This window comes from Neophocaena asiaeorientalis, unplaced genomic scaffold (genome assembly GCF_003031525.2).
Source record: "Neophocaena asiaeorientalis asiaeorientalis breed wild unplaced genomic scaffold, Neophocaena_asiaeorientalis_V1.1 scaffold129, whole genome shotgun sequence".
NCBI classification, from domain to species: Eukaryota; Metazoa; Chordata; class Mammalia; order Artiodactyla; family Phocoenidae; genus Neophocaena; species Neophocaena asiaeorientalis.
Window position 1 is genome coordinate 8,121,195 of NW_020172446.1, and position 27,816 is coordinate 8,149,010.

At 40.2% G+C, this 27,816-nt stretch overlaps 1 protein-coding gene across 5 annotated transcripts in view; it reads right to left on the bottom strand.

Annotated features, from left to right (window-relative positions):
• ANKFY1 (ankyrin repeat and FYVE domain containing 1) overlaps positions 1–27,816 on the bottom strand; it is a 79,244-nt gene that overhangs the window by 42,267 nt on the left and 9,161 nt on the right. For 4 of the 5 annotated variants that reach the window (XM_024734370.1, XM_024734353.1, XM_024734362.1 and 1 more), the window contains exons 2-4: positions 18,661–18,853; positions 14,335–14,453; positions 3,476–3,611 (exon numbers count right to left, since the gene is read on the bottom strand). In XM_024734370.1, coding sequence (XP_024590138.1) covers positions 3,476–3,611; positions 14,335–14,453; positions 18,661–18,853 — 448 coding nt within the window. Of the gene's footprint in view, positions 1–3,383; positions 3,612–14,334; positions 14,454–18,660; positions 18,854–27,816 lie in introns of those variants that run through there. The other variant, XM_024734373.1, reaches the window with a different exon arrangement.

Here is a 27,816-nt window from a genome sequence, read left to right on the forward strand (position 1 = left end):
AAGAGAGGGCTGCACGCAGGCCTCTGGCAGCACAAAGCAGGCACACGCATGTCCTAGCCTAGAAGATGTAGCACTGGGAAGGCCCACACTTCCACTGCCCCAGAATTCCTGGAAACCTTGGTGGGTCTCCACAGCACAGGGCCCGGGGGAAGGAGGCAGGTGACACGGCCCTCCCATCTCCTTTGCCTGAACATCTCCCTACAAATCAGGCTCACCTCCGAGGGCAGTCGAGAGGCCTAATGTGGCGTCAGGTGCTCCCTGACCCCCACCGCTGCTTCCGTCCTCAGCTCCACAAAAACCAGTTCTGATCAAAGGGCAGCACACAGTGCTGAACGCAAAGTGAACCGTGAGGTGGGAAAGACTCGAGTTGAGGCCCACGGAATTTGAGGGGCCAAACTACACAAGCTCCCTGTGACCCCACCTCCTCCCCTGTGAGACATTACTCTATCTCAGAGGTTTAGGGGATCTCTGTGCGTTTTCCAAGATAAAGGAAAACTATGTAAGCCTTGCACAGTCTGAGGTACATAGGAGGTATGCTTGCTTGGAAGCTGAGGTCCTTCTCAAGGAAGCTGCATAATTTAATAACTAATAAGAACGGGTTTCAGTACTACTATAAATAAGAATAACTGATTGGCTAGCGGATAACTCCCAATTCTAACAGGTGAGGTTTGGATACCAAGTGGAGAGTGGGAGATGAGGGAGGAGAGGAGGAAAGTCATGAGAAAGACATGGGAAGAAGGGGGAACAAACTTTCTAAACATCACAAATGAGACCTTAGGCTAGGAGCAAGAACAATCGTGGAGTCATTTCTCCATCTGGCAGTAAATGCAGGCACCCATTTTATTCCAAGACCTGTGCTTAACTGCTTTGTTTTTAAGCTACACAGCTTGGTGTGAAGAAGCATCTCCCCCAGGGCACTTTTAAATCAAATTGTCACAATATCTAGATAAGTTACTATAATAATGAATAACAATGTTCTATTTCTGAGCCTCTGCTGTCTGTACCACTAGTTTCCCCAAACTATTAGCAGACTGACAGCAATGTTTGAAGTTATTCTGACCCAGGCTATGAAATCAGAGCATTCCAGGAGAAAAGTCCTCTTTTCAGGTATGTGAAACTTTTACCACTTTTACAATGACAAATATCCTAATATCCTAAAACATGGTGTGATCTCAGGGAGTACTGACTTTACAAAGCATTTTTACAGACAAATGCTGAGAGTCTGAAAATTCTATTCCCCTCCTTACTACTGCCAAAATACACTGTATCAAGATACTCAACTATGTTTCATGAAGACAGATGTTTTGTTACAACTGGCAGACACTTCATTTTCACTAAATTCTGGGATCCCCAGAGTGCCATTCACTATTTGGATAGCCTATAAATAGTAACTGACATGATTTACACAACTGAAGAACATGTAATTATATCTAAAAACTCAGATTTTCAGTTCATATCTTCTCTTTGAAAAGTAGCAAGGCAGACTAACTTTCCTCTAAAGGGATTTTGTTGCTGTTAATATATGTTTTTAATTTTAGAGTACAAAAAGGACACAGATGCACAAAAACGATAAACCTAATTTTTAAAGTACAAAGTCAAGCATATACTCAAGCGTCCCACAAACTCCTGTCTAGTTTTTTATCAATCCCGTGTATGAACATAAGGCAGAAAAATTACTGAAAGAATGAACAACAAAAGGTTAACAGTGGTTGAATTACAGACGATTTACTTTTTTTCTTTATATCATTCTATACTTTCTAAATACCATGAACTGAATACGTAGTTAATAATCAGGAAAAAATTATATAAACTGTCAGTTGTTAGCACACACCATTAATTCCCTCCTTTTTTAAGAGTATTTTCCTGATAATGCTTATGCCCAAAACTTCCTTTTCATCAAACTGGTGATAGCATTCCCAAACCACCAAGACCCCTACATTACAAAACTGATCAACACCGGCTTCACATTTAACTGCACACATTTGTGTTGGGGCCCTTTCACTTCCTATTTCAAATGTGTAATTTCTCCTGCAGACAGCAGTGGGCGCTCTGTGACCTTTCAAAAGCCAACAATTGAACCCGCTCCTGGGTCTCTTCCATCCCAGCCCTCAACAAAGCCATGACAGATAAACTTAATGCCTACATCCAACAATACAACATTGAGCACCTGGTCAGGTTGACAGTTATGAAGCCTAATCAGTCAATAAACAACAAACATTCTAATTAAAGAATCCATTACACAGATTACAATTATCTAAACTACTCCAAACTGCAGGGAACTTTTATCAAAGCAATTTAATTTACAAGCAAGTTTGACAAGGTCAATGGGAGAAAGCTCAGGAAATCTGGGGGGGAAAAAGTAGATATAAATCACACTCAATCTAATTAAAATTATTCTCATTTCACTCTCAGATGATTCAAAAACTCACCCAAAGAAAGGCCCTGACAGTAAAGTTATCTTTGCTAACCTAATACTCTATGTACCCTACAAACCTTAGACCTGCTTGTTTGATTTTTTTTTTTACTTATTGGATTTAGGTATTAACATGCACTCAAGCCCACATCAATCACAGACAGTCAAGAGTAACCTGTGTACTTGTCTCATGTGGGGCCCAGTGGGCCATCTCAGGGGAAACATCAGCCTCATAAAGAAAACAGAACAAGCAGCTCTAGTAGCAAGGTCTCTCTTGACTCACTGAGGGCAACACAACAAGTGGAACCCCTCTTGATAGCTGAAACTACCTCTCCACCCACCCAGGAAAAAAGCCATTCCTTCACGCATGCAGAATACAAAAGATTACTAAGTGACATAAAAAGACGCTCCATCTACCAAGCTGACTACCAAGGGCCATATCTCCAACAAAAACTAAAGGGCATTTTGCTTGATATCGTCTGGTGAATGTTTTGTTTTCTGTTGTTATAAAGGCCAACTCGGGAGAGCAACAGAGAAAATGCAATATAAAAAACATAGGAGGCTATCTCCTTGGAACCTAAAAAGCAGTTAACAAATGAAGTGAGACCTCAGAAACACTATGAAACTTACTGAAGCAGATTCTCATGTACTAATTTAGTCATTAATGTGTTTCTAACAAGAGAATATGACCAAGAACTCCTTCTAAGTAGATATATCAGAAAGTAGAATAAAATGTCAAAAGGAAATGGTATAGGAGGGAAAGTTGAGGCGCTGGACATTGGATTATATTATTTCATATTCAGTTCATCAGTTCACACAGCTATGTAATCTCAGGTAATAAACCAGTGAAAGAACACAGAATACCTAAAAGCTTTGGCAAAATTTAGCTTACAAGATAACACAAAGCAAGGGAGATAAAATTCTCTCCCCACTATTGCGTTTAAAAGAACACCTTGCAAAAGTTATTTACATTAGCAGAAGCAGCTGTTTTCCCAGAGCTTGGCATAATTAAAGCTCAGCCACCACCATCTGAGGTGCTTGACTATATCTGCTGTGACTTGCCTCTCCCTAAGGAGCTGTAGCTGAAACCGATTAGCTAGTTTCATCAGCTCAGTCAGGAACACATCATCTTCTCTGAACTCCAACTCATCCGTATAGATCCAGCGAAGCATTGTCATGGTCACCTCAGGGTTAGCATCTGGTTAAAGAAAGGAAGTAGAAAAACTTTGAAAACAAAGCACAGATGACATACTCAGGCCTTCTCGAGGACCCCTAAAAGTTGAGGATAATAAACTAAATTCTGGTAGACCCCACTCAAAGAAATATCACACAGCCATTAAAAATGGTAATTAAGCATTTTGGGTACCATCTGACTCCAGAAAAGTGTTAAAAATTCTGCACGGGGCACCAGGTGGGGGAAATGAACCTATTAAAGATATAAGTCAGGGCTTCCCTGGTGGCACAGTGATTGAGAGTCCGCCTGCTGATGCAGGGGACGCGGGTTCCTGCCCCTGTCCAGGAAGATCCCATGTGCCGTGGGACGGCTGGGCCCATGAGCCATGGCCGCTGGGCCTGTGCGTCCGGAGTCTGTGCTCCGCGACGGGAGAGGCCACAGCGGTGAGAGGCCCGCGTACCGCAAAAAAAAAAGATATAAGTCAAATAAACTGGAGGAAACTACTTTAAACATATGGCAAAGAGTTTACATTCTAATAAAAAGATCTTACAAATAAAAATGAGAAGATGGACACTCAATGGAAATATCAGCAATGGATATAAATAGGTAATTCACAAAGAAATAAAATGGCCAATAAACCTTACTGATAATTAAATATAAACTTAAACTAGAATACATTTTTTGTTTCTCAGACTAGCAAAGATTCTTAGAAGTGCATAACATTTTTTTTTCCCTTTGGCTGTGCTGCAGTGGAAGAGCAGAGTCTTAACCACTGGACTGCCAGGGAAGTGCATAACTTTTGACACAGCAATCATACACGCAGATTATTATCCTAAGAAAATAACTAAGCAGATACAGAGAAACATAAGATAGTCAATGCAGTATTATTTTTAATAATGAAAAACTGGAGCAAAACTCTTAAGAGAACTAATTAAATAAATTAGAGTATAAACTGGAAAATGTTGCATCAATTAAAATTATTTAGATCTATATTCAACATAAAGATATTCACTACATAGCAAGTAAAAAAACTACATAACTAAAAATACATGTATTAAATGGTCTCACTTTTTGCTAGATATATTTGTCTGTGTATATATGTGTGTGTATACACATGCACACACGCACACACACACACACATACATAGTTTTGTGTCTGTCTTCCATCCAAGTACTAACCAAGTCCAACCCTACTTAACTTCCAAGATCAGACAAAATCGAAGACATTCTGGGTGGTATGACCACAGAAAGACTGTCCATCTGTCTGTCTGTCTATCTATTGAGAGACTGTAAAGATATACACTAAAAGTACTCACCTGGAGGAATTTGTAACTAATTTTTCTTTTAGCTTCTTTTCTCCCTGATTTTTATTTAATGAACATGCATTACTTGTGTAGTTTTTTTAAGTTAAAATGCTTTACAGCAACTCGGGGAAATGCTTGAGATGAAAATCATAATGTAAAATATCTAAATTATGATTTCTACTAAAATCAACTCTTGGTTAATCAGAAGGAGGTCAGTGATGGTCAGAGGATCACTCAAAAAATCATGGTCTACACACCAGTAGTTCTCAACTGTGGGCCTGGGCTAACAGAATCAGCATCATCTGGGAAAGTGTGAGAAAGTCTTATTATCAGGCCCACCCTGATCTACTGAGTCAGAAACTATAAGAGTGAGGCCCAGCATTTGTGTTTTAAGAAGTCCTTCATGTGACTTTGATGCTTGCTAAGGTTTAAGAAACTATACTCAATTCTTGATTACCTAGGAAAGGTGGAACATGCAACAGGAACATCCCATTAACTTAGTAATTAGGCAACAACTGAATGGTTCTTACTAACCCCTCTCTTCCAACTCTAGTGGGGAGGAGAGGGGTGAAGACAGTAATGTCAAGTGAGTGAAACTGAAGGCCCCTGATTAACTTGCAACCACATTAATTCACCATCACCCCCTTAAGTAGCCAGATAGTAAAAGGAGAAAAAAAAAAGGTGTAATTGGCGGGGAAAAAAACAGTGAAAAATAATGCATCAAAATGCTAACAGTGATTAGGTTAAGGTCTATTTTTTTTTCTTTTCTCTTACCTGCCGATGTAGTAATAATACTTTTGTAAATGTCTTAAGAGAGAGAAAAACATTTTAAAATCAGATGAAAATCTAATTTGATTTCTTTAAACAATTTACTTGAAGAAGTACTTCAACTAAGCTGTCTAAGATATACAAAGTAGATCTTGAAACAGTGAAATTCTAAGCTAGCTTTGTAAACTGGGTTTACAGTAGCCTCTTAATGAAAAGAAAAAATATGTAGGCCATGCGATTTGTCCAGAGTCACCAAAAATGCCAAAACTGTGTGCAGGCAGACCTCATTTTATTACACCTCACTTTATCACACTTTGCAGATAGTGTTTTTTCACAAATTGAAGGTTTATGGTAACCCTGTGTTATCAGATGATGGTTAGAAATTTTTAGCCATAAGGTATTTTTAAATTAACGTATGTACATTGTTTTTTTAGACATAATGGCAATGCACACTTAATAGGTTATGTGTAAACGTAACATTTACATGCACTGGGAAAACAAAAAATTCATGTGACTCACTTTGTTACAATTTTTGCTCTTGATGGCAGTGGTCTGGGACTGAACCTGCAATATCTCCGAGGTCTGCCCGTATACCACTACTTGGCTCATAAAGCCTTATCTTGGAAAGATAGCTTATTCCTAATGATGAGAGCATCCCCAACACCACAACCCTCAAATATCTTCTCTGTGGTAGTTTAATTAATTTTGTTTTAAAATTTGGCTGGTTTCCTTTAATAACTCTTACCCCAATTGTCCAAATAAATTTGACCTGTACGGCTGATAAACCAAAATCTAGTTTTCTTAAAAACCACATCAGCAGGGACGTCCTGGAAGCCCTCAAAATTTCAAATAAAATAAGATCCAAGTGATCGCCAAACTTTCCCACTCCTGCCTTGACTCTTCCCTTAATCTCCAAAATAAACTGAGAATAGATCCATTTTGAGACTCAGGCTAAGCAGCCCGTGGTATAAGGTGGGCAGAGAACAATGAACCAGAAGGGCATGTGCTTCCAACTGTGTACTTTTAGGCAAGCGATTCAGTCTATCTGCTTCCAATCTATGTAAGCAGTGGCTATAAAAGTCAGATGACCCCATAAACCAGAAATTACCTTTAAAAATATTAGACTCTGAGAAGTGAAACCAGTTGGCATCCGTGACTTGCCTGATATATCTGCTGCTAGAAGCCGTCACCCCCTCATCAGGCTCAGTGCAGAAGCTGGTAAAAATCTGTGACTGCAAGGATGAAAAGAAGGTAACACCTAACCTTCTGACTTCACTGTAGTCCACGATGCATATAGTCACGCTCTGGAAAACTTGAAATTTTCTATGTGACCTAGTTGGGTTTTTTTTTTTTTTGGTCTGATTTCAGATAAATGTTTTATAAGACATTTGGAAAGAATGGGAATAAACTTATCTGTACGCAAGTAGCCATTAAATGAAGCATACTGAGGAAATTAATTTTGTTACTTAAATCCTCCATTCAATCTGTCAAATCTGAGAAAGGTGTTTTGAATCTCCTACTGTGACTCTGGTTTGTCTTTGAGTTTCCAACTATTTTTTTCTTCATCCACTTTACAAAAAGGTTTTAGCTCATAAAATTTAAAAATCATGATAGACTGTATCTTTTTTTTTTTTTTGCCACACCGCAGGACTTGCAGGATCTTAGTTCCCCAACCAGGGATTGAACCCGGGCCCCAGCAGTGAAAGCACCGAGTCCTAACCACTGGACCACCAGGGAATTCCCATAGACTGCATCTTTTATCAGTATAAATATCCTCTTTAGTCAGTTTAAGGATGTACCCTTAAATATAACTTCTTGGAAATAAAAATAAACCCCATATCGTACTTCTAAATAATCCCAGTGTCAAAAAGGAATAAAAGTATAGAGGGTCTAGTTCTGTTATGGCAGTGTGACAACCCATGCTATTGTAACTGATTATAGCTAAAAACTGTAGACAGCGTACTAAAAACAGCTACCAGAGGATTCTGAAAGTAAACAAAAGCATCTGAATTGTAGGGGGAGGCAAACCTTGAAGAAGCAATTGCACTGGACAAGCTTCTCCATTGTTTTTTTTTCCCTTTATGGCTTTGTCCTGAGGGTAGACCTGTCTAGGAGGAACACTGCCGTAGTGACCACGAGGATGCCTAAAGTTCCAATAAAAACTCCACCTTTCTGGTCAGATGAACCAGGAAAAGGAGCTCCCAGGGCACTGAAGGGTCAGGGGAGAGTCCCAGAGTGAAGAGAACCAGAGAAGGGGATCTCCTAATTCTGTGTACAAGCCACACAGGCCTCAGGCTCACCTCTAAGCCACTGATGCACGGAACAGTCCTAGCCCAGCTTTAAGAACTGAAGTGATATTTGAACCACCACCCACAGAAGGTGAAACAGAAGCTGCAGTTTGCACCTAAGGAGCCTTAGCATTTTCCAGAGGATGACACAGGACCAAAGTCTACACAACATAATGGCAATGTCCAGGATACAATTCAAAATCATTTGATAAAGAAAAACATTTGGAAAATATGACCGTTTTTCAAGGGAAAAGATAACCAACAGATGGTAACATCAAGATGACCCAGATACTGAACTTATGAAAGACTTGAAGACATCGAGTATAACTATGCTCCAGAAGGTAAAGGGAAACACACTTGAAATTAAAAGAAAAATTTTCAGCATATAAACTGTAAGAAATAGAAATTATAGAAATGAAAAATATGTATAATAAAAACATACTCAGTGGGCTCAAGAGCGGAATGAAAACAGCAGTGCAAAAAGTCAGTAAACTTGAAGATAGATCAGTAGAATTTATCCTATCTGAAGAACAGAAAAAAAAGGTTGGGAGAAAAGAAAAAGAGCCTCAAAGAGACCTGTTGGATAGTAACAAAGGGTCGAGTATATGTGTCACTGGAGTCTCAGAAAGAAAGAGATCAAGGAAGAAAAATAATGAAGAAATGATGGTCCTTTCCTAATTTGGTGACAGACCTAAATTTTTAGATTCAAGATCAGAGTACCCTAAACAAGAAGAAAATCATATCTAGATATATCATCAGCAAACTACTGCAAACTAAACATAACGAACAAGTCTTTACCACTTCACATCCGGTAGAACAGCCTCTATCAAAACAAAACAAAACACAGTAAACCACAAGTATTGGTGAGGATGTGGAGAAACTGGAACCCTTGTGCACTGTTGGGGGAAATGTAAAATGGTGCAGACCGTATAGAAAACTGTTCCTCGAAAATTTAAAATAAAACTACTATATGATCCAGCAATTCCACTTCTGGGTAGGTACCCAAGAGAACTGAAAGCAGGCTCCTGAAGAGAGATTTGTACACCAATATTCACTGCAACATTATTTACACTAGCCAATAGATGGAAGCATATATTCCTCATCTATAAGAGGGAATAAACAATAGTACTTACCTCAAAGTGTTATTCTAAAGATAAATGAGTTAATACCTGTAAACTACCACCACATGTTAATTGCTATACAAAAACTTCCTATGATTATTATTAAAACAGACTATTTTAAACCAACACACAGACAAATTTAGCATAAACAGAGATTAGAGAGAAAAACACAAAAGCCATGTTAGGGTTGAGTAAGGGGACATAACACAGATTATCTGAAGCTCTAAGAGAATCTCTGGGAGGGGGTCTCAGCTGTTAGCAGGAGGCCACAAGGCTGTTTGAGTGTCCTCATGACACAGCAGCTAACTTCTTCCAAAGTGAGCAATCCAAAGGACAGAGCAAGGAAGAAGTCACAATGCCTTCAAAGAACGTATCTCTGCAGTAACACGTTATCAATTACAAGCTCAGTCAGCCTATACTTAAGAGGAATGGAATCAGGATCCTCCTTTGAAGGGAGGAATAACAAATAATTTATGGACATATTTTAAACCACCATAGATATCTTCAAAATACTGAAACTGAACAACCTAGAACTAGTAGTTCACATGGTATCTAACAGATGCCATTGTCCCTGTGAGTTTGCTGGAGCACCTCAGTGTGCCTGAGCACAGAGTCTGGGACCCTATGCTCCTTCCACTGCACAGTGCAACCTCCCAGGTCTGTGCTTTGCTGCGTAGTTTTCCTAACTGGACTGAAAAGGAGGGAAGGAGGATGCTTTCTGCTTTTGGAATGGCTTGACAAGACGCAGGACACATTCCAGGAAAGCTGAATGACTCACCATAAACTCTCATGCCAGGGAACCATAAGATCTTTGCTGAAGGAAGCATGCAAGAAATTCTAGCTTCAAAACAGCCATTCTACAGCATTGGAACTGCTCAGTGTCAGCTGCTATTACTGAAGTGCTATAGAGAGGCTATAAACAAACCACTTAGCCTGAAGCAAACTGCTTTACTTCATAAAGAAGTTAAATATCGTGCATCAAGATTTGTTGTACTGTGTTGAGCTAACAGTTATATTCTTTCTCTTCCCAGCTGATCAGTCAGTATCTTTATAAACATCTTTATACATAAAATAACCAATAAATAAAAAGCAAATTTATACTTTTGACCTTTATATTTTGAAACAATTTCAGACTTAACAAAACAGTTGTAGAGTTCCCGTATACCCTCTACCTATCTTCCCCTAATATTAGCATCTTACATAACCATAGCACAATTATTAAAACCAGGTGACTAGGACCGATACAATACTATTAACTAATTACAAACTTTGCCAATTATCCCAGTAATGTCCTTTTTATGGGCCAGAATCCAATTGAGGTACCACACTGCATTTCATTATCATGTCTCCTTAGTCTCCTCCAATCTCTAACAGTTCCTTAATCTTATCTTGTCTTTCATGACCTTAACATATTTGAGTAATACTGGTCAGTTATTCTGTGGGATGTTCCTCAATTTGGGTTAGTTTGATGCTTTCCCATAATTAGATTGAGGTCATGCATTTATGGCAAGAATCCTACAGAAGTGATTGTGCCTTTGTCACTGCATCATATCAAGCACAAAATATTTTACTTTTTTTTTTTTTTTGCGGTACGCGGGCCTCTCACTGCTGTGGCCTCTCCCGTTGCGGAGCACAGGCTCCGGACGCGCAGGCTCAGCGGCCACGGCTCACGGGCCCAGCCGCTCCGCGGCACGCGGGATCCTCCCGGACCGGGGCACGAACCCGTGTCCCCTGCATCGGCAGGCGGACTCTCAACCACTGCGCCACCAGGGAAGCCCAATATTTTACTTTTTTGAACAAGGTATGATTTAAGAAAACTTTCATGTACCCAAATACATTTTAAACACTTGGTATATAATGCCTACTGTATCTTCATCAACATGTGCTAAAATTCTTATAACAATTAATAGAATTAAAGTTGTGCTTATTTTGAATTTAAAGAAATGTCAGTTACACAAGAACCTCCAAAGAAAATGTGAGACTTAGGATGTCACTCTCTAAGAATGTAAGTTCCATACAAATACGAATTTAATTTTGTTCACTGCTATAAACCTAGTACCTTGAAAAGTGCCTGCCACTCAACATTTGTGATATTAATGGACTAATTCTGAAGAAACAAAATACCAATAAATTCATAAAATGATTTTATTAAGTTCATGAGTGTGGAAAAGGTTCAACCATTTAAAACACAGCTTTTACGCTATTTATACACTTGTTTACAAGAGCCTATTTCCAATCTCCCTCAGGCGCGAGGCAGCCATGGGCAGTAGTGCTTCCAGGTATCGTATAACACACAGGCTTCTCAGGCAGTTTTCAGTTGCTGCAAGCCCAGATTTAGGTAATCACACCCATACCCACCCAGGCAACTCAGCAGGACTTTGCACAAGACACACAAACATGAACAGGTGCACAAATGCAACCACCTCCTTGGAACCCTTCAAAGATATGCTTCAAAGATAAACTTTATAAAGAAAAGTAAAGATGGGCTTTCCTGGTGGCGCAGTGGTTAAGAATCCGCCTGCCAATGCAGGGAACACGGGTTTGAGCCCTGGTCCGGCAAGATCCCACATGCCACAGAGCAACTAAGCCCATGCACTACAACTACTGAGCCTGTGCTCCAGAGCCCGAGAGCCACAACTCCTGAAGCCCGGGCACCTAGAGCCCGGGCGCCTAGAGCCTGTGCTCTGCAGCAAGAGAAGCCACCACAACGAGAAGCCCGCGCACCACAACGAAGAGTAGCCCCCGCTCGCCTCAACTAGAGAAAGCCCGCGCGCAGCAAGGAAGACCCAACGCAGCCAAAAGTAAATAAATAAAATTTAAAAACGCTTAAAAAAAAAAAAGAAAAGATACCATAAGCTCCACTACAGCTATCTTAGTAGATGCCTGATTTACCAAAGCCACCAGAAACATTGACTCTGCAGCCGCTCACTCCTGAAAGCAAACCTTGTAGCCCGGATCAAACCATGCTGATTATTTACAGCAGGAGGCATGGTCAGGGACATTTAAAGGCATTAACATTATACCTTCCTAAACTCTAGAAAATCTCCTGCTTCTCAGTGATCCAATCTTGTGGTCAGATAGTCACAGATAGTGTTAAAGCAGCTCTTAAATGTTCTAATGTACTAAAAAAGTAAAAGTAAAATTTTAAGTGCAATGTTTAAGCTTTTCATACATTAATGCAATTTTCTGTGTTCTTACGTAATTTTGTTTGTTCTGGGGAGCAGTCATATTTTATTTTTCCCACTCATTCATTTTGGTTGTATGCAATATTTCACAGTTACATTTACCATGATAAACATTTACACTGTCTGAATTACCTATAACAGAATCCATCTGACAGAAGTCAAATGATGAGGTAAAAAAAAAAAAGTATGACTATTTTATAGCTCAGCTGTCTAACTGCTTTCTAAACCCTTCATACCCATTTATAATGTGACTGGCAATGTGCAAGAATACCAATTTCATGAGCCTCACAACTACTGGGATCATCAAATTTTTCTTTTTTTTTTGTGGTACGCGGGCCTCTCACTGTTGTGGCCTTTCCCATTGCGGAGCACAGGCTCCTGATGCGCAGGCCCAGCGGCCATGGCTCATGGGCCCAGCCACTCCACGGCATGTGGGATCTTCCCAGACCGGGGCACAAACCTGTGTCCCCTGCATTGGCAGGCGGACTCTCAACCACTGCACCCCCAGGGAAGCCCGGGATCATCAATTTTTGATACTGTAGGTATCAAAAGGTGGTAATTTATTCTAAACTTTTTTCTAACAAAGTTGAATATTTTCAGTATTTTATTATCTCTACTAGTCTCTGAAAACTACCTGTTCATGTAATCAAGATCCTATCATGCACTGTGAAGAACACCTCATGATCCAATGGGTTTTAAAAGTTACCCATAATTGTGTTATATGGGGTCAAAGATATAAGGCTTCAAAAGATTTTACTTTTAAAAAAGAAAAACTGTTCAGATTTCAATCATGTGGACTGGTGTCCTTCCAGTAAAGACCGTTTCCCAAGTAGATGTTTTAGTTATAGGCATGAATGCATATGCTCATGTATATGCATGTATGAATATTTGTGTGTTTACAGCTATGAATTACGGACCTCAGGTTAAATCCTAAAAATGATCATGAGACAGAGTTCACTCACAGTGGAGAAGCATCAGACAATTTACCCCCTAAATTCTTGAGATAAATGCTTATTTAACCTGTGCAACACTGCTCAGGTGTTAGCCACCTCTGACACGTTCCTTATCAGCCCAAGTTAGTCTCTTCTGTACCTTAGACATAAAGCCATTATACTACTGTATATACAGCCCTGGCCTTAAATGATTTGTTATCAGCCCATTTCCTCCAACAGAGTATGAGCTCTGTATGGCAAGGATGGTGTTATAGTCATCTCAGTGTTCCTAACACTACACATGGAAAACAGTACCTTCTGAATTGGCAAACCTTTTGAACAAAGACAAATCAGACTTTCCACACAGTCCATCACTTCCGCAAGTAACTCATATCTTAATGCCTGGGTATGTTCCTTACCACATTATAATTCTCTTGATTATTAATATCAGAATTAAATTCAAAATTTGCTCTTTTTATTTTTTTTAAGCAGCTGTTAGGCAAGTACTAAGTGAAAATGCAATTTTGAAATCAACTTTTGAAAACGATGTTTTTAAGTTTACTTAACCACCATATTTACCCAAATTCTATACAACATACTGTGGCATAAGACAATTAAATAATAACATTAAACAGCTCAATGCACTTATTCAAATCCTAAAGACTGATGGTCATCCTTTGATGTTAAAGAAAGAATATTCTTATTCTTTGGAATAAATGTTACTTCTGAATTCAGTTCTTATAGACCAGGAAAAGTACCTTTGGCAGCTATGATTAAATTTTAAGCAACTGAACGGCAGCAGGACTTTTTCTTAGAGTGGAAGAAAAATTTTTCTCTACACATGCTCCCATATTTATAACATACTACTATATGAAGAGTTTCTGGATAAATATTCGTATTTTATAAATTCTAAGAATACTGTGAATCCTCAAATATTTATGATTTATTAGCCAGACATTAAACAGAAGTGTCCACAAAGTACAACCTACTGGTTCACTAATTATTTAACTAGTTTATGGTCACCATCAATTTATAAGAAAAGTATTCTACATTCATTAAACCACAAATATTTCAAAATTACACACCATAACCTTCTGCCAAGTGCTCTTGTGCTGGGAGTTTTGAGTCCCCAGCCCGTCAGAGGCTCACCTGACAGGTCCAGCTCCTCGGTGGAAGACAAACTGGCCAGACTCCAGCTGTCACTGCGGGCCGCCAGGACAAACTTGTGAGCATTGATGTGCCTGCCCCCAACCTTTATCTTCAGATCACTGATGAAGAAAAATACCCACAGATATAAAATGTCATTATAACTAGGTATAGCTAGAATTCACAGCTGATAAATACATGAGTACTGACCGATCAACATGCGTCTGCAAAAGAAAAAAAAAATCACAGCAGAATTATTTCTCTATGCTACCACTGAATTCTGATGGCTCATATTTACAATATGTTGCTAGACACGTTTTCTATTTCTAACTTCTAGCTTTAGTTCACGTGGGATGTTCTGCTTTCAAAGACATTCCCTAATGTCACCCACAAGATGGTGAACCTACAAGTTATCAATACATAGGATTATTAATATTCATATAAAGAGTAGAAGAGGTTTTACGAAGGAAAAAAAATCAAGATTAATCGTCAGGAGAGAGAGATAGAAAGATTAAAGATTGTGATGACAGCTCTGAGACTACAGGGCTGCAGTGCTCCACACTATATTAATGCTCAAGCAAGGTTAAACCAAAAACCATGAACAAATTAGCTTTGACAAAGCAGTCAAGAATATGAAACCCAATATCTACACTCCTGTTCTCACCAGAAACATTCAGACCTATTATTGGCCATTTTTTACTCAACCATTTATAAAGAAATGGGATGAGAGAAATCTTTTTTTCAAACATGTTTCCATATGTATGACTTACCACTACATGAAAAGAGCTTTCCAAATAGTTATTTATTTTTAACTTTGAAATGTCAAATGTCAAGGTGGGAAAGCATCTGGGCAGTTAACAAAAACCTAAGGGTGACCTATTGGGCTGACACAAGCATGTGCCAGATGGCAGCGCTGGCAGCAATCCACAGGCACGAATCAGCATCACCCTGCTTGTATCTGCATGTCTTTTTATTTTTATATTCCCGTTGAAAATAATTTGTTAGGCTGGAAAGGTTTCAGAAACTAAATTCAGAGAGAGGGAGAGAGAGAGAGGGAGAGAGGGAGAGAGGAATGGGGGTGAGAGAGAGAGAAAGAAAGAAAGGAAGGAAAGAAAGAAAAGAAGGAAGGAAGAAAGAGAAAGGGAGGGAGGGAGAGAGGAGAGAGAGAAAGAGAGAAAGAAAGAAAAAACTATTACATGAATTGACTCATCCACTTAAAAGGAGATGCAAACAGAATACTGCTTCTGTATAACGCTTGATGCAAACACATTTTACCCCACAAAAGCACTGTCTAGAACATACTTTATAATTATGTAAGCATATCAATTCTACTTCTATTAAAGAACTAACCAAGTTGCAACTAATTATGTTAGAGCAAAAGAGTAATAGGGTACTTATTATTTCAAACTATTAGAAAATACTGTTAACACAAAACACTATCAATAAAGAAGAAATACAACTGATATTCTATTTTAAATGGAAGATAAAACTGTCTCATATCATATCCTATGATAAGGTTTAAAAATTATAATGAAAACAAAGCACAAATAATTTTTACATCTAAATTTATTTGTAAAGTATTAAATTCTAATAATGTAAATGAACAGTCACTGTTTACTGTTTCTGCCACAAACCTGACTTTAGCCACAAAATTATAAAAATGAATGTTTCTATAAAATTCCTACTATTATTCATGAATGTCAAGTCAAAACTTTTCTTCTGTAGTCTTAACATCTCAAAAGGAAATAAATATAAGGATTTCACTAATCTCTAATAATAATAATTTAAAAAAATATGATTCAAAAATGTAAAATTGGACAGGTCAAGGCTATGAGGACTCTATGCAGAAACAATTAGGAGGCTAGCAATTTTTAAAAAATTTCATCCTAGTCAACTAAAGGCATTTCCTTTTAAAATATGGATGCTAGGATGTAACAACTGGAGAGGAAACATAAATAAAGAGCTTCTTGCTAGAGTGTCTCAATCAAACACTTTAATAGGAAAAATTATAAGCTTGTTTGCTAAAAGAATGGTAGTAAATAACTACATATAACCATCATTTTTAACTGTCTTATGGGACCAAAGCCTCCTCCTGAACTTAAGAATAAAAGAAATGCACCAATTTCTTCCACATTGCTCAATTTAAAAATTTTAACACTGACTCTTCAGTTATTCCAGTTACTGAAATACACATAAAAACACTATTTAAATTCAACAAAATGCATGTTCATGGGACAAAGTATTCTTCCCCCCCTATCTTGGTAAAAGAGCATCTGCTTCAGAAATTGATATTCCAGTTTCATTTATCCCATCTCAAAAGGTAAGTCCTCTTTGAAGTCTCCATTCCTCATCTGATTATCAATTGTAGATAACAAAGGTATTCAGCCTTCTTTTGATAAAGGACAGGTTTTAGAAGAGGAAGGGAGACCCACCAGAGCCATGGGATCATACCATAGCCGACCAGGTAAAAAGTGGCCAGAAGAGGAAACTGCCCAGTCTCATTCCCAGTCTCCTAGAAGGACTACAGTATAAGAATGCAATCAGGGACTTCCCCTGGCGGTGCAGTGGTTAAGAATCCGCCTGGCAATGCAGGGGACACAGGTTCAAGCCCTGGTCTGGGAAGATCCCACATGCCGTGGAGCAACTAAGCCTGTGCGCCACAACTACTGAGCCTGCGCTCTAGAGTCCACGAGCCACAACTACTGAGCCTGCGCACCTAGAGCCCGTGCTCCACAAGAGAAGCCACTGCAAGGAGAAGCCCACGCACCCCAATGAAGAGCAGCCCCCTCTCGCAGTCTGCAACTAGAGAAAGCCTGCGCACAGCAACAAAGACCCAGTGCAGCCAAAAATTAATTAAATAAAATTAATTAAAGTTTTTTTAAAAAGGAATGCAATCAACTGTTATGTATTACAGAAAGTAAATTATGGGAATTCTAACGGGTAAGAGCCTTGGACAGTGGGAGAGCTGTGTCTGTAATAGAAATGCCAGTCTTCCTGGGGCCAATGGAAACAAAGTTTTCACTTGTCCATGGGAAAAAGAGGAGGGCAAAAAGAAAAAAGACAATGAACTATATTTTACAAGTAGATACATCCATTAGATTTAAAGAAAGCCCTGTCCTTTACTCAGAGTATGTACTTCCTATTTTTTTGGTATTAATTTTTTTCTTTTCTTTTAGAAATGATTAAGATGGTAGATGGCAATCCTGGATTTTGATCTATTTTAAATGTCATAATTTCAAAATTTTACTTAATCATCTAATCCAATCATCCTTCTCCCTAGTAGGCAAATCCTTCCTTCCACACACATTCATGTCCATGTTTCTTTTCCACATCCACATCCCAGCTCAGTCCTTCATCACTTCCGGTCTGGACTATTTACGACAACATCATGGCTGCTCTTGTCTTTTTATAATTTCATCTATACGATGTTACCAGACTAATCTGCCTAAAACACCACTTTGATTATGATAGTCCTATAACTCAAAAACACTGTTCCACACTTCCTAGAGGATCAAGTCCAAATTCCTCACCTTGGCATCCCCAATCCACCCTACCTTACCCACCTCTCCCAGTGCTCCCCTATATGGACATGTACCCTAGAATGGGCCCCTCACTGTCCTCTAAATCCTCCACATGTTCCCATGTTTGAGCCTATTCTCAGCCACTCCCTCTACTAGTAATATCACTGTCTTTATCTATTAAATCCTACTCAGCCTTTAACCTTTACCTCAAAACTCATTTAATAACAATACTGTTTTAATAACAATTAAAAATTGAGCACTTACTATGTGCTAGACTGTTGTTCTAAGTGCTTAAACAGTATTTTATTAATTTAATCCTCACAACAACCCTAAGGTAAACAGTCGTATTATTATCCCCATTTTACAGATTAGGAGGCTGAGGCATGTCATATAGCTCCAGGTCACATAGCCAGTAAGTGGCCAGCTGAGCTTCTAACACAGGCTGTGTGGCTCCAAAGTCCACCCTCAACCATCATGCTACACTACCCACTAGTTCCAAGATGCCCATTTTGACCAGCTCAAGAGAAAGTGACCTCTCCCCTCTGAATCCCTGGACCTGTAAGCTAATTCCTATCTATACCAGCGATGCTATCACCATCACTCCTATACTCTGTACTGAATATAAGCAGCAAACAAAAGAGACAAAATCTTGCCTCAAGGGGCCTACATTCCAGAGACTAAAGGCTGGTCAACTAGTAGAGGGAAATAAACTTGGGAAGAAAGTCAATAAGAGGAGAAGCTGCAATGTAGCCTGTGAATAAAGCAAAAGGGCTTGCTTCCCCAAACTGGCCCAGTGCCAGGAGCTCACCTATACTGCTCCTGCTCGTACAGGTCGGCCACAATCGTCAGCAGGCGGCTGATGAAGGACTCTTTGCTGCTTTCCTTGTTTGCTTGCGCAGCCAAAAGGGTGCATCTCTTCTCTGTCTCTGCCAATTTCTTCTGCAGCTTGACATACTCCTGTCGGAGAAGCATCAAGTGCTTCTCCAACTTGGCCACCTCCTCTGCAAAGGAGACAAAAAATCAAGTTTACCACAGCAGGTGTAAAAGCAGACAGCATCCACTCATCCCTCATCCTGCAGCCAGGATGGCTACCAAAATGACTACAGCTGACCCTTGAACACGGGGTTGAACTGCGTGGGTCTACTTACACACAGATATGTTTCATTAGTAAATATATACAGTACTACACCATCCGCAGTTGGCTGAATCTGAAGATATGGAGGAATCAAGGTCACGGAGGGCTACAAATTACACGAAGATTTATTTTCCACCGAGCCGGAACGTAGGTGTTCCTAGCCCCTGGAGTTGTTCAAGGGTCAACTGTAGTCACGTGACATTCCTACTCTTTCTTATTGATACTCCCACAAGACCAAGAATGGTTTTGTTTGAGGGTGCCATCACAGTCCAGGGATGTTTTCCCAGTTTCCCTGAAGATCAATATTTAACATATGGAGTCTCAGGAATGATTATAAAAATTATTTGGGAGGCTTTTTCAAACCACTAGCAGTAATAAGTAACTTCTACATATCACATGCTGTTCTACAAGCTTTCCGTGAACTCTCATGCAAGATTCATGACAACCCCATGGGGTAGGTACTATTACTAGCCACACTTTTCAGATGAGGACACTGGACCACAGATTAAGAATTTGCCCAAGGTCACGAAGCTGGTGAGAGGTGGGGCTGGGATATGAGCCCAGGCATTCTCATTCCGGGGCCTGTGATCTATTAACCACTACCCCACACTACCTGACACCTGCCCTCCCTCAGGAAGCCTCAGGGCAGTCAATAACGGTTCAGATGGAAGCAAGTAATATTCCACAGGTGTGCTGGGGCAGATTTAAAAGGTTGAGAACCATTGTATTTTTTTTTAATTAATTTATTTTTGCTGTGTTGAGTCTTCGTTTCTGTGCCAGGGCTTTCTCTAGTTGTGGCAAGTGGGGGCCACTCTTCATTGCGGTGCGCGGGCCTCTATCGTGGCCTCTCTTGTTGCAGAGCACAGGCTCCAGAAGCGCAGGCTCAGTAGTCGTGGCTCACGGGCCTAGTTGCTCCGTGGCACGTGGGATCCTCCCAGACCAGGGCTCGAACCCGTGTCCCCTGCATTAGCAGGCAGATTCTCAACCACTGCGCCACCAAGGAAGCCCGAGAACCACTGTATTTGATTCATTAAATTCAACAAACATTTACCAAGTAGCTACGAGGTGCCAGACACTACAGTGGTAAGCAAAATCGACATATCTTTCCTCAGAGCTTTTAGTAACTGGGGAAAGTAAATTTTTATAATTAAAATAACAATTGCAACAACCAAATGCAAAACTACAACTCTAATGAGTACTAGAAGAAAAGAACAGAGCTATGAGAACCTATAATAAAGAAATTTAACTTCGGACATCAGGGAAGACTCCCCTGAGGATGCAAGCAGTCAAGAGACTTCTCTCTTCCTTTCCCTGGAACTTTGGTGGGGATTCGTGCAACCATGCATAAATCATCGTATCTAGGGAACCACAGTGCTGCTATGGTCATTCTCTGGGCTTCGGTCCATCCACCCTCTACTCCCCACCACAGATATTCCAAATCTCGACACCGCCCTCAAGCCCATCTCCCACCCAATCTGCCTCATTCTTGGCCAATGTCTTGAGAAAACTGAGCTATTGCCACCGACCCCCACCGTGCCAGCAACTACTCCCATCTACCCCATGCTTTCTCAGTGAAACCATCTCCCTCCTATCCAAGCTTAATCCCTCCACCTCTGCTCCAAACCCATCACTCTCCTCTGGTCCTCTGCTTGATCAACCCCCCCTCCTCCAGCAACTTCAATCTCTTTCAGCTGGGCCCTTCTCATCAGCACATAAAGCTGTCCAGGTCTATACCTAGTAAAAACAACTCTCCTTCCACACATCCGACCCACCTCTGCCCTTCCAGCTCTATCTACCACACACATTTCCTCACCCACTATTCCCCTGCCACTCCCTCCTTCTGTCCCCACCACTCCCTTGAAACTCCTCTCACTGATGACCTTCTAATTGCCAAACCCAATAGACACTTGCCAGTGGGTCTCCTCCCACACCTCTGTAACATGACTCAGGACACTACTGTCCATCCCTCTTTTCTTCTCTTCTTTCAGCAACCACAATGCCACCTTCTCTCCAGTTCTGGTGCTCTGTCTCTTTCACATGCTTCTCTGCATCCCTCCGAACACTTGACCACTGACACTCCCCAGGGGGTCTATCCTTGGCCCTCTTCTCCACCGTGTGATCTCCTAAGGCAGCAGATCTTTGGTCTGTCGTTGATGCCAAAATCTAGCGCCAGTGATCCGTAGATCCATCTCTCTAGTGCAGATCTCTCTTCTTAGCTGCAACTATCCATCTGCCCGACAGACATTTCTCCCTAGCGGCCCACAGGCACGTCAAATTCTCTATCTCCAAAACAAAGCTTCGAGCAAATTTGCTCTTCCTTTGTATGGCCCCTATATTAATAAATGACACCAGCATCTATCCTAGTTACCTGAAGAAGAAATGTGGGAGGAATCCTGGATGTCTCCTGTTCACTCACATGACTCTAACCCTACCCCAACTCAAAAACTGACCTTCCCACTTAAAAAACAAAGGAATGGTTAAATAAAGTGACAAGAGTTTGAAGTTATTATGCAACTATTAATGTTTTCAAAGAAATATGTGATACTAAACATGCATTTTCAAATTATAAATATTATTAACAGAAAAAAGGAGGCTGAGAAACACATTTTATAAGTCTAATTTTATTAAAAACATTCACATATATGAGGAATAAAAAGACAAATGCCACAAAATATCAGATTTTTCTCTTCTTTGCACTTTCCTGCACATTTCAGGTATTCTACAACAAATGTGTTCTCTTTTCATAATTATAAAAAACATTTAAAGAGAAATGTGTTTAAATACTTAAATACTAATAGCCTATCTTCTGCATACATACAGTAGGGAATTTTTCCCCTTCATCTAGAGAATCCACATTAAATAAATGCCTGGAGTCAAAAACCTGGCTATCTCAGGTATAAATCAGTATTCTTAGGAAAATAAAGAAGGCACTTGCAAGATGAAAATTTGCTTACAACTGCTAAAATGATCGCTGTGCTCATGAGTTACGTATCAGATGAGAATTCCTAAAATTAATTTTTTTCAAAATACTGCAATTATTTGGCCTACTAACCGTTAAACCAAATATTGTTTTAAAAAACACTGGCTAAAGGAAAACAGTACTTACAATGATCCTATTGCAATATTTTTTCAAATCTTAGCATTAAAACCCCTTCAGTAGGACTCAGGTCTACACTTCTATTCTGGTGTGACCAATCACTGGTTTTAAAGAGTTCTTCATAGTTACTCGGACTAAAGAGCCATGAAATTGCAATTATTTACCTAAAACTGGGACACATTTAACACAAAGCAATAAATTCATGTGACTGTACAAAATTTATACTTTTTTTCTTCCTGTAGAGAAAGAAATGGAGTTGATGGGTCTCTTTAAAGAAAAACTGGCACTCATTTTCTACATGTGGTAACAGAAAATGTAAAAGGACATATGAATTAGGAGTAGCTTCAAATTATGTCCAAAACCTAACACTCGTAGCAAAATCAATCTATGGTGTCACGATAACGGTTATCTTTGGAGGAATGGGCGGAGAGTGGTCATTGGGAGGGCACATGAGGGGTGCCCTCTGGGATGCTGGTAACATCCTTTTTTGTTGTTTTTTAACTTAGTAATGGTTACATTCCTGTTTTATTTTGGTAATTCACTGAGCTCTATACTAATGCTTTGCTCTTTGCATGTATCTTATGCTTCAATTAAACAGTTTTTAAAAATTCATATACACCTGTAGTGGATTCTGGAGTGCAAGCAATGGGGATCTAAATCCTTTTAATAATTAGCGATGGGGACCAGGGGCAATTCATTTCTCTGAGCTTTAGTTTCTTTATATGTAAGATGGGGGGCGGGCAGGAATCTACTACTCAGTGCTGTAGTAAAAATTCAATGAAACTACTGTAATTTGCACATGCACTCAAAACTGTCAGCATTACCTCCACCCTCCTCTTTGCATTTCACAATTACATAATTATTGGATAAATAGTTTAAACTATTATAACTGTTTACACATTTTTTTGAGTCATGAAAAGCAGAATGAGTTTCAAATGTTTTATTGACTTAGGAATTAAGATTGATCAACTAAAATCATGGCAAATCAACAGGACATTATCAGAAGGATGAGGTGATGAACAAAAGTAAAAACAGAAATGGAAACACCGCTAACTACTGAACGAGCTACTTTAAATACTGCATCACCTCGTATAGCAAGTCTGCAGTGACAATTCCCGAACCAAAAAGTAAAGCCTAACATGCTTTAAAAAATCATCACTACTATTCATTTGAAAGAGGTGTAAGTTAGGCTGTACCTTAAAAAAAGCTCTCAAAGAGGCAACTCCTAATCTACCCTAGGAAAAAGTCAGTCAATGTCTATAATTGATCAATCTAGAAATGGCAGTATTATCACTTAGAGGTAAACAGAGAAGAGTGGAAAGTGGTCTGCGGAGTGGGTCTGAGGGGTAGCAAATTTATTTTTTGTTGTAAGTCTTGTAATAGTATTTGAATTTTAAATCTGCGGCGAGCCGCTTCTGACCAGCAGAATGACGAATCACCACACGCTAGATTCTTCTCGCATCACACTTTATTGGAGTACAGCTTGGTTTCAGGCGGATGGAAGGAAGACCCCGTACGCTCGAGCCTGTCTGCTTATATAAGGGCTTAAGGACTCGTGTAAGTCCCTGATTCGTCCGTATGGTTATCGCATTTCGCAAGCCGGACTTTGGATAGGCCACTGCTTCAAAACCTGATTAGCATATTAGGTGCATACGCCCTAGCGGCATGCGCAATGGCTATCCAGCCGCGCCCTACATAAATCTATGTGCACTTACAAAGCAAATATACTATTTTATACAAATTTTAAAGATTATGGAAAACAATTACAAGTATGAGGAAAAATAAATAATTTTCTAATACCCAAGTGTAAGGGTTTTTATATATCACAAAACTTTAGGAAGGGAAGGAGCCTAAAGATCATCTCTTTTGGCTCAATTCCCAGAGAGTGAACCAAGGAGCAGAAAGGGGACAGGCCCACAACCAGCAGCCTACCCACCTCTTGCCTCAGACTGTGTTTGATGACATTACTCCCAAACTGGCTGCGTAAGAATCACTTAGGCAGTTTGAACTAAAGAGAGAGAGCGCGCCCAAATTCAGTAGATCGGGAGCGGGGCCACAGGAAATACATAGTACTTTTAAGACTACCCCAGGTATGGGGATGACTAGCCTGGGGGAAAAAGTTCAGCCCCCAGCGCGTACCTCCCCAAGTCACACAAAGACTGCTCTGGGAATACTACTGTTTAGATAGACCAACTGAACTGCAATTTTTCTGTTCATTCATTGACTTGTTCAAAGGTTTTCATCTCCTAGGAAGACAGCTGTATAACCTAGTCATTCATTAAAAATTTATTAAGCACCTATGCAGTGCCAGTGTCAAAGTAAAGAAAACCATCTTGGCACATGTTTTTTTACAAAGTCACAAGGTAATAGAGAAGATGGGCAATTAAACAAGACAAATCGATAAAACCTGACAGCACTCTGACAGGGGATGCAAACTGCGCATGGAGCAAGACCACCTGGCTAAAGCCAGCGCAAGGAAAGACACTCCAGACAAGTGATGTTTTACTCCAAAAGATTTAAATAAAGCCTCTGCTTGTAGCATACTGGGTCCAGAAAATGTAAGGAAAAGGCTTCAGTGTTTTGTTTTCTTGGTCAGATTTTCCTTTTAAACTAGTATCAGTCAACAGGTTTGTGCAACAGGCATAATACTAGGCTCTAGGAGAAATATAAATAATTAGAAGGCAAGACCTAGTCTTGTCCTCCATAAAAGTCACTGGCACCACTCACCTGCCTCTCCCTAAGTCAACTAAATGGATGGCCAGAGGACACCTTATCTTGCTAGTTCAAACTAGTGGCTACAGTCACATCCCACTTGCCCAAGAGATAGCTTCCAAGTTTTCACAGGGTATATAGCCTGTGGCTGTCGACTGCAGATTTTTCTTCCCTGAAGCAAACTGAATCCTTTAACCCTGGTTTCAATCACACCATATTCTAGCCAACCTTTTGCTCAAGAGCTCCAATCCATCAAGACTATAGCATCTGTAAATACTCTGCATTTCCATTTCACTTAAACTATCATTCTGCGAGTATTTATGAAGCACCTGCTATGAACTAAGCATTATAGTAGATCAGCAGTTGCCTCTCTGAGAGTTTTTTAAAAGGGCAGTCTAATTTGCACCTCTTCCAAACAAATAATGTATTGATAGCACCAAAGGAGTACCAAATATAGAATCAATGTAGTATCTACAGGAACTCACAAACAGGAGGGAAAAGAACAAAGCTAACAGTCACAAAGAATCTGGATACTGATTCATGTGGGGGAATTATGAGGACATTTGCCTTCAAGAGTAGAAAGTTACTAACTCCTTTAACCCTTAAAGAAAAGATCATAAAAGTTCTGTTTCAAACACCTTCTCAAGGAATCCTTGTAAATTTCTTTGGCTATCAGTTATACACACGTAAATCCAAAATCTACAGCAATAACCCTAGTCTCTCTCCAGAATTACTGACACAAATTTCTACCTGCAACCTCGACCCTGACATTGTTGTTTCAGTCAACAGTTCCCTAACAACACAAGACATAAATTACAAGGGTTATATAAATTACAAAGAGAAGAGGCAAGATGAAAGGAGGGCTTTAGGATATAGGGCTCTCATTCATGAAATCAGAGATGCTCCCCGCCTAGCATCTTTTGTAGGAGGAAACCCTGATCCCAGGTGCACCTAACAGTGGTATTGCAACCGCCACACCATTTCACAGTATAATGGAGAGAGCACCCAAGGCTGAGATATTATTCTGTGAGCAATGCGTCTGCTTGCAAATAGCAATACAAATGTGTCCTTGAAGTACCACCAAGCTGTAGAGTTCTTATAGGAAAAAGTATACAATTACCATCCTGAGCAATAATGGAGAGAGAATCTACAGCACAGTACAGTGGTGAGGAGCACAGGCTCTGGAGGTAGACTGACTGGGATCAGATCCCAGGCCCAGCACTTCCTAGTTGTGACACTTCAGGCAAAGGCCTCCTTCTCCTCATATGTTAAGTATGTTGTAAACATTAAACATTCTAATACATACAAAGACCTTAGAAGATTATCTGCCTTGCAGTAAGTGGTCAATAAATGTTAATTATTACAATTCTTAGAAAGGCAACACGATACAGTCCTTAAGAGAGTGTACTCTGGGACTTCCCTGGTGGCACAGTGGTTGAGAGTCTGCCTGCCGATGCAGGGGACATGGGTTCGTGCCCCAGTCCATGAAGATCACACATGCCGCGGAGCGGCTGGGCCCGTGAGCCTTGGCCGCTGAGCCTGCGCGTCTGGAGCCAGTGTTCCTCAACGGGAGAGGCCACAGCAGTGAGAGGCCCGCGTACCGCAAAAAAAAAAAAAGAATCCGTGCTTCCACTGCAGGGGACATGGGTTCAATCCCTGGTCGGGGAACTAAGATCCCACATGCTGAGCGGCCAAAAAAAAAAAAAAAAAACAGTGGTATTGCAACCGCCACACCATTTCACAGTATAATGGAGAGAGCACCCAAGGCTGAGATATTATTCTGTGAGCAATGCGTCTGCTTGCAAATAGCAATACAAATGTGTCCTTGAAGTACCACCAAGCTGTAGAGTTCTTATAGGAAAAAGTATACAATTACCATCCTGAGCAATAATGGAGAGAGAATCTACAGCACAGTACAGTGGTGAGGAGCACAGGCTCTGGAGGTAGACTGACTGGGATCAGATCCCAGGCCCAGCACTTCCTAGTTGTGACACTTCAGGCAAAGGCCTCCTTCTCCTCATATGTTAAGTATGTTGTAAACATTAAACATTCTAATACATACAAAGACCTTAGAAGATTATCTGCCTTGCAGTAAGTGGTCAATAAATGTTAATTATTACAATTCTTAGAAAGGCAACACGATACAGTCCTTAAGAGAGTGTACTCTGGGACTTCCCTGGTGGCACAGTGGTTGAGAGTCTGCCTGCCGATGCAGGGGACATGGGTTCGTGCCCCAGTCCATGAAGATCACACATGCCGCGGAGCGGCTGGGCCCGTGAGCCTTGGCCGCTGAGCCTGCGCGTCTGGAGCCTGTGTTCCTCAACGGGAGAGGCCACAGCAGTGAGAGGCCCGCGTACCGCAAAAAAAAAAAAAGAATCCGTGCTTCCACTGCAGGGGACATGGGTTCAATCCCTGGTCGGGGAACTAAGATCCCACATGCTGAGCGGCCAAAAAAAAAAAAAAAAGAGTGTACTCTGGAGCCTCAGTTGACTGGCCTGAAACCCTGGCCTGCCCATTACTAGCTGTGTGACCTTGGCAAGTCACTTACTCTTCTCTGTGCTTCGATTTTCACAGGTGGAAAGTGGCAATAATAATGGTGTCTCAGAGTGCTGTCGAGGAGTAATTGAGTTAAGATAGATTAAATTATTTAGAACAGTGTCTAGTTTAAAGGTTTACTACCACTTCTTTATCAAGTGACTAGTTTTCAGCTGTGGCTTCTTCTTTCTCTTCCTCCAACTTTCCTTTTGAAAAATAAGCCTAGAAATTTAAATAATAGATAAACCGACAGTTTTGCCGAAAGAGCTATGCTAAGTATCGGTGAAGAATGTCAGCACTTGCATTATAATTCAATCATGTTTCTTTCCAAACAAATACCCATTTGCTCTTCACCAAGCAGTTGGAGGTGAGACATTTTGATGAGCTCTCTATAATTCATCACTCTTGACCTAACCAAAGATGCCTGAGACAAAAAAAATCTACATTCACTATTAATAGCCTAAAGAAGAGACCAACATCAAATG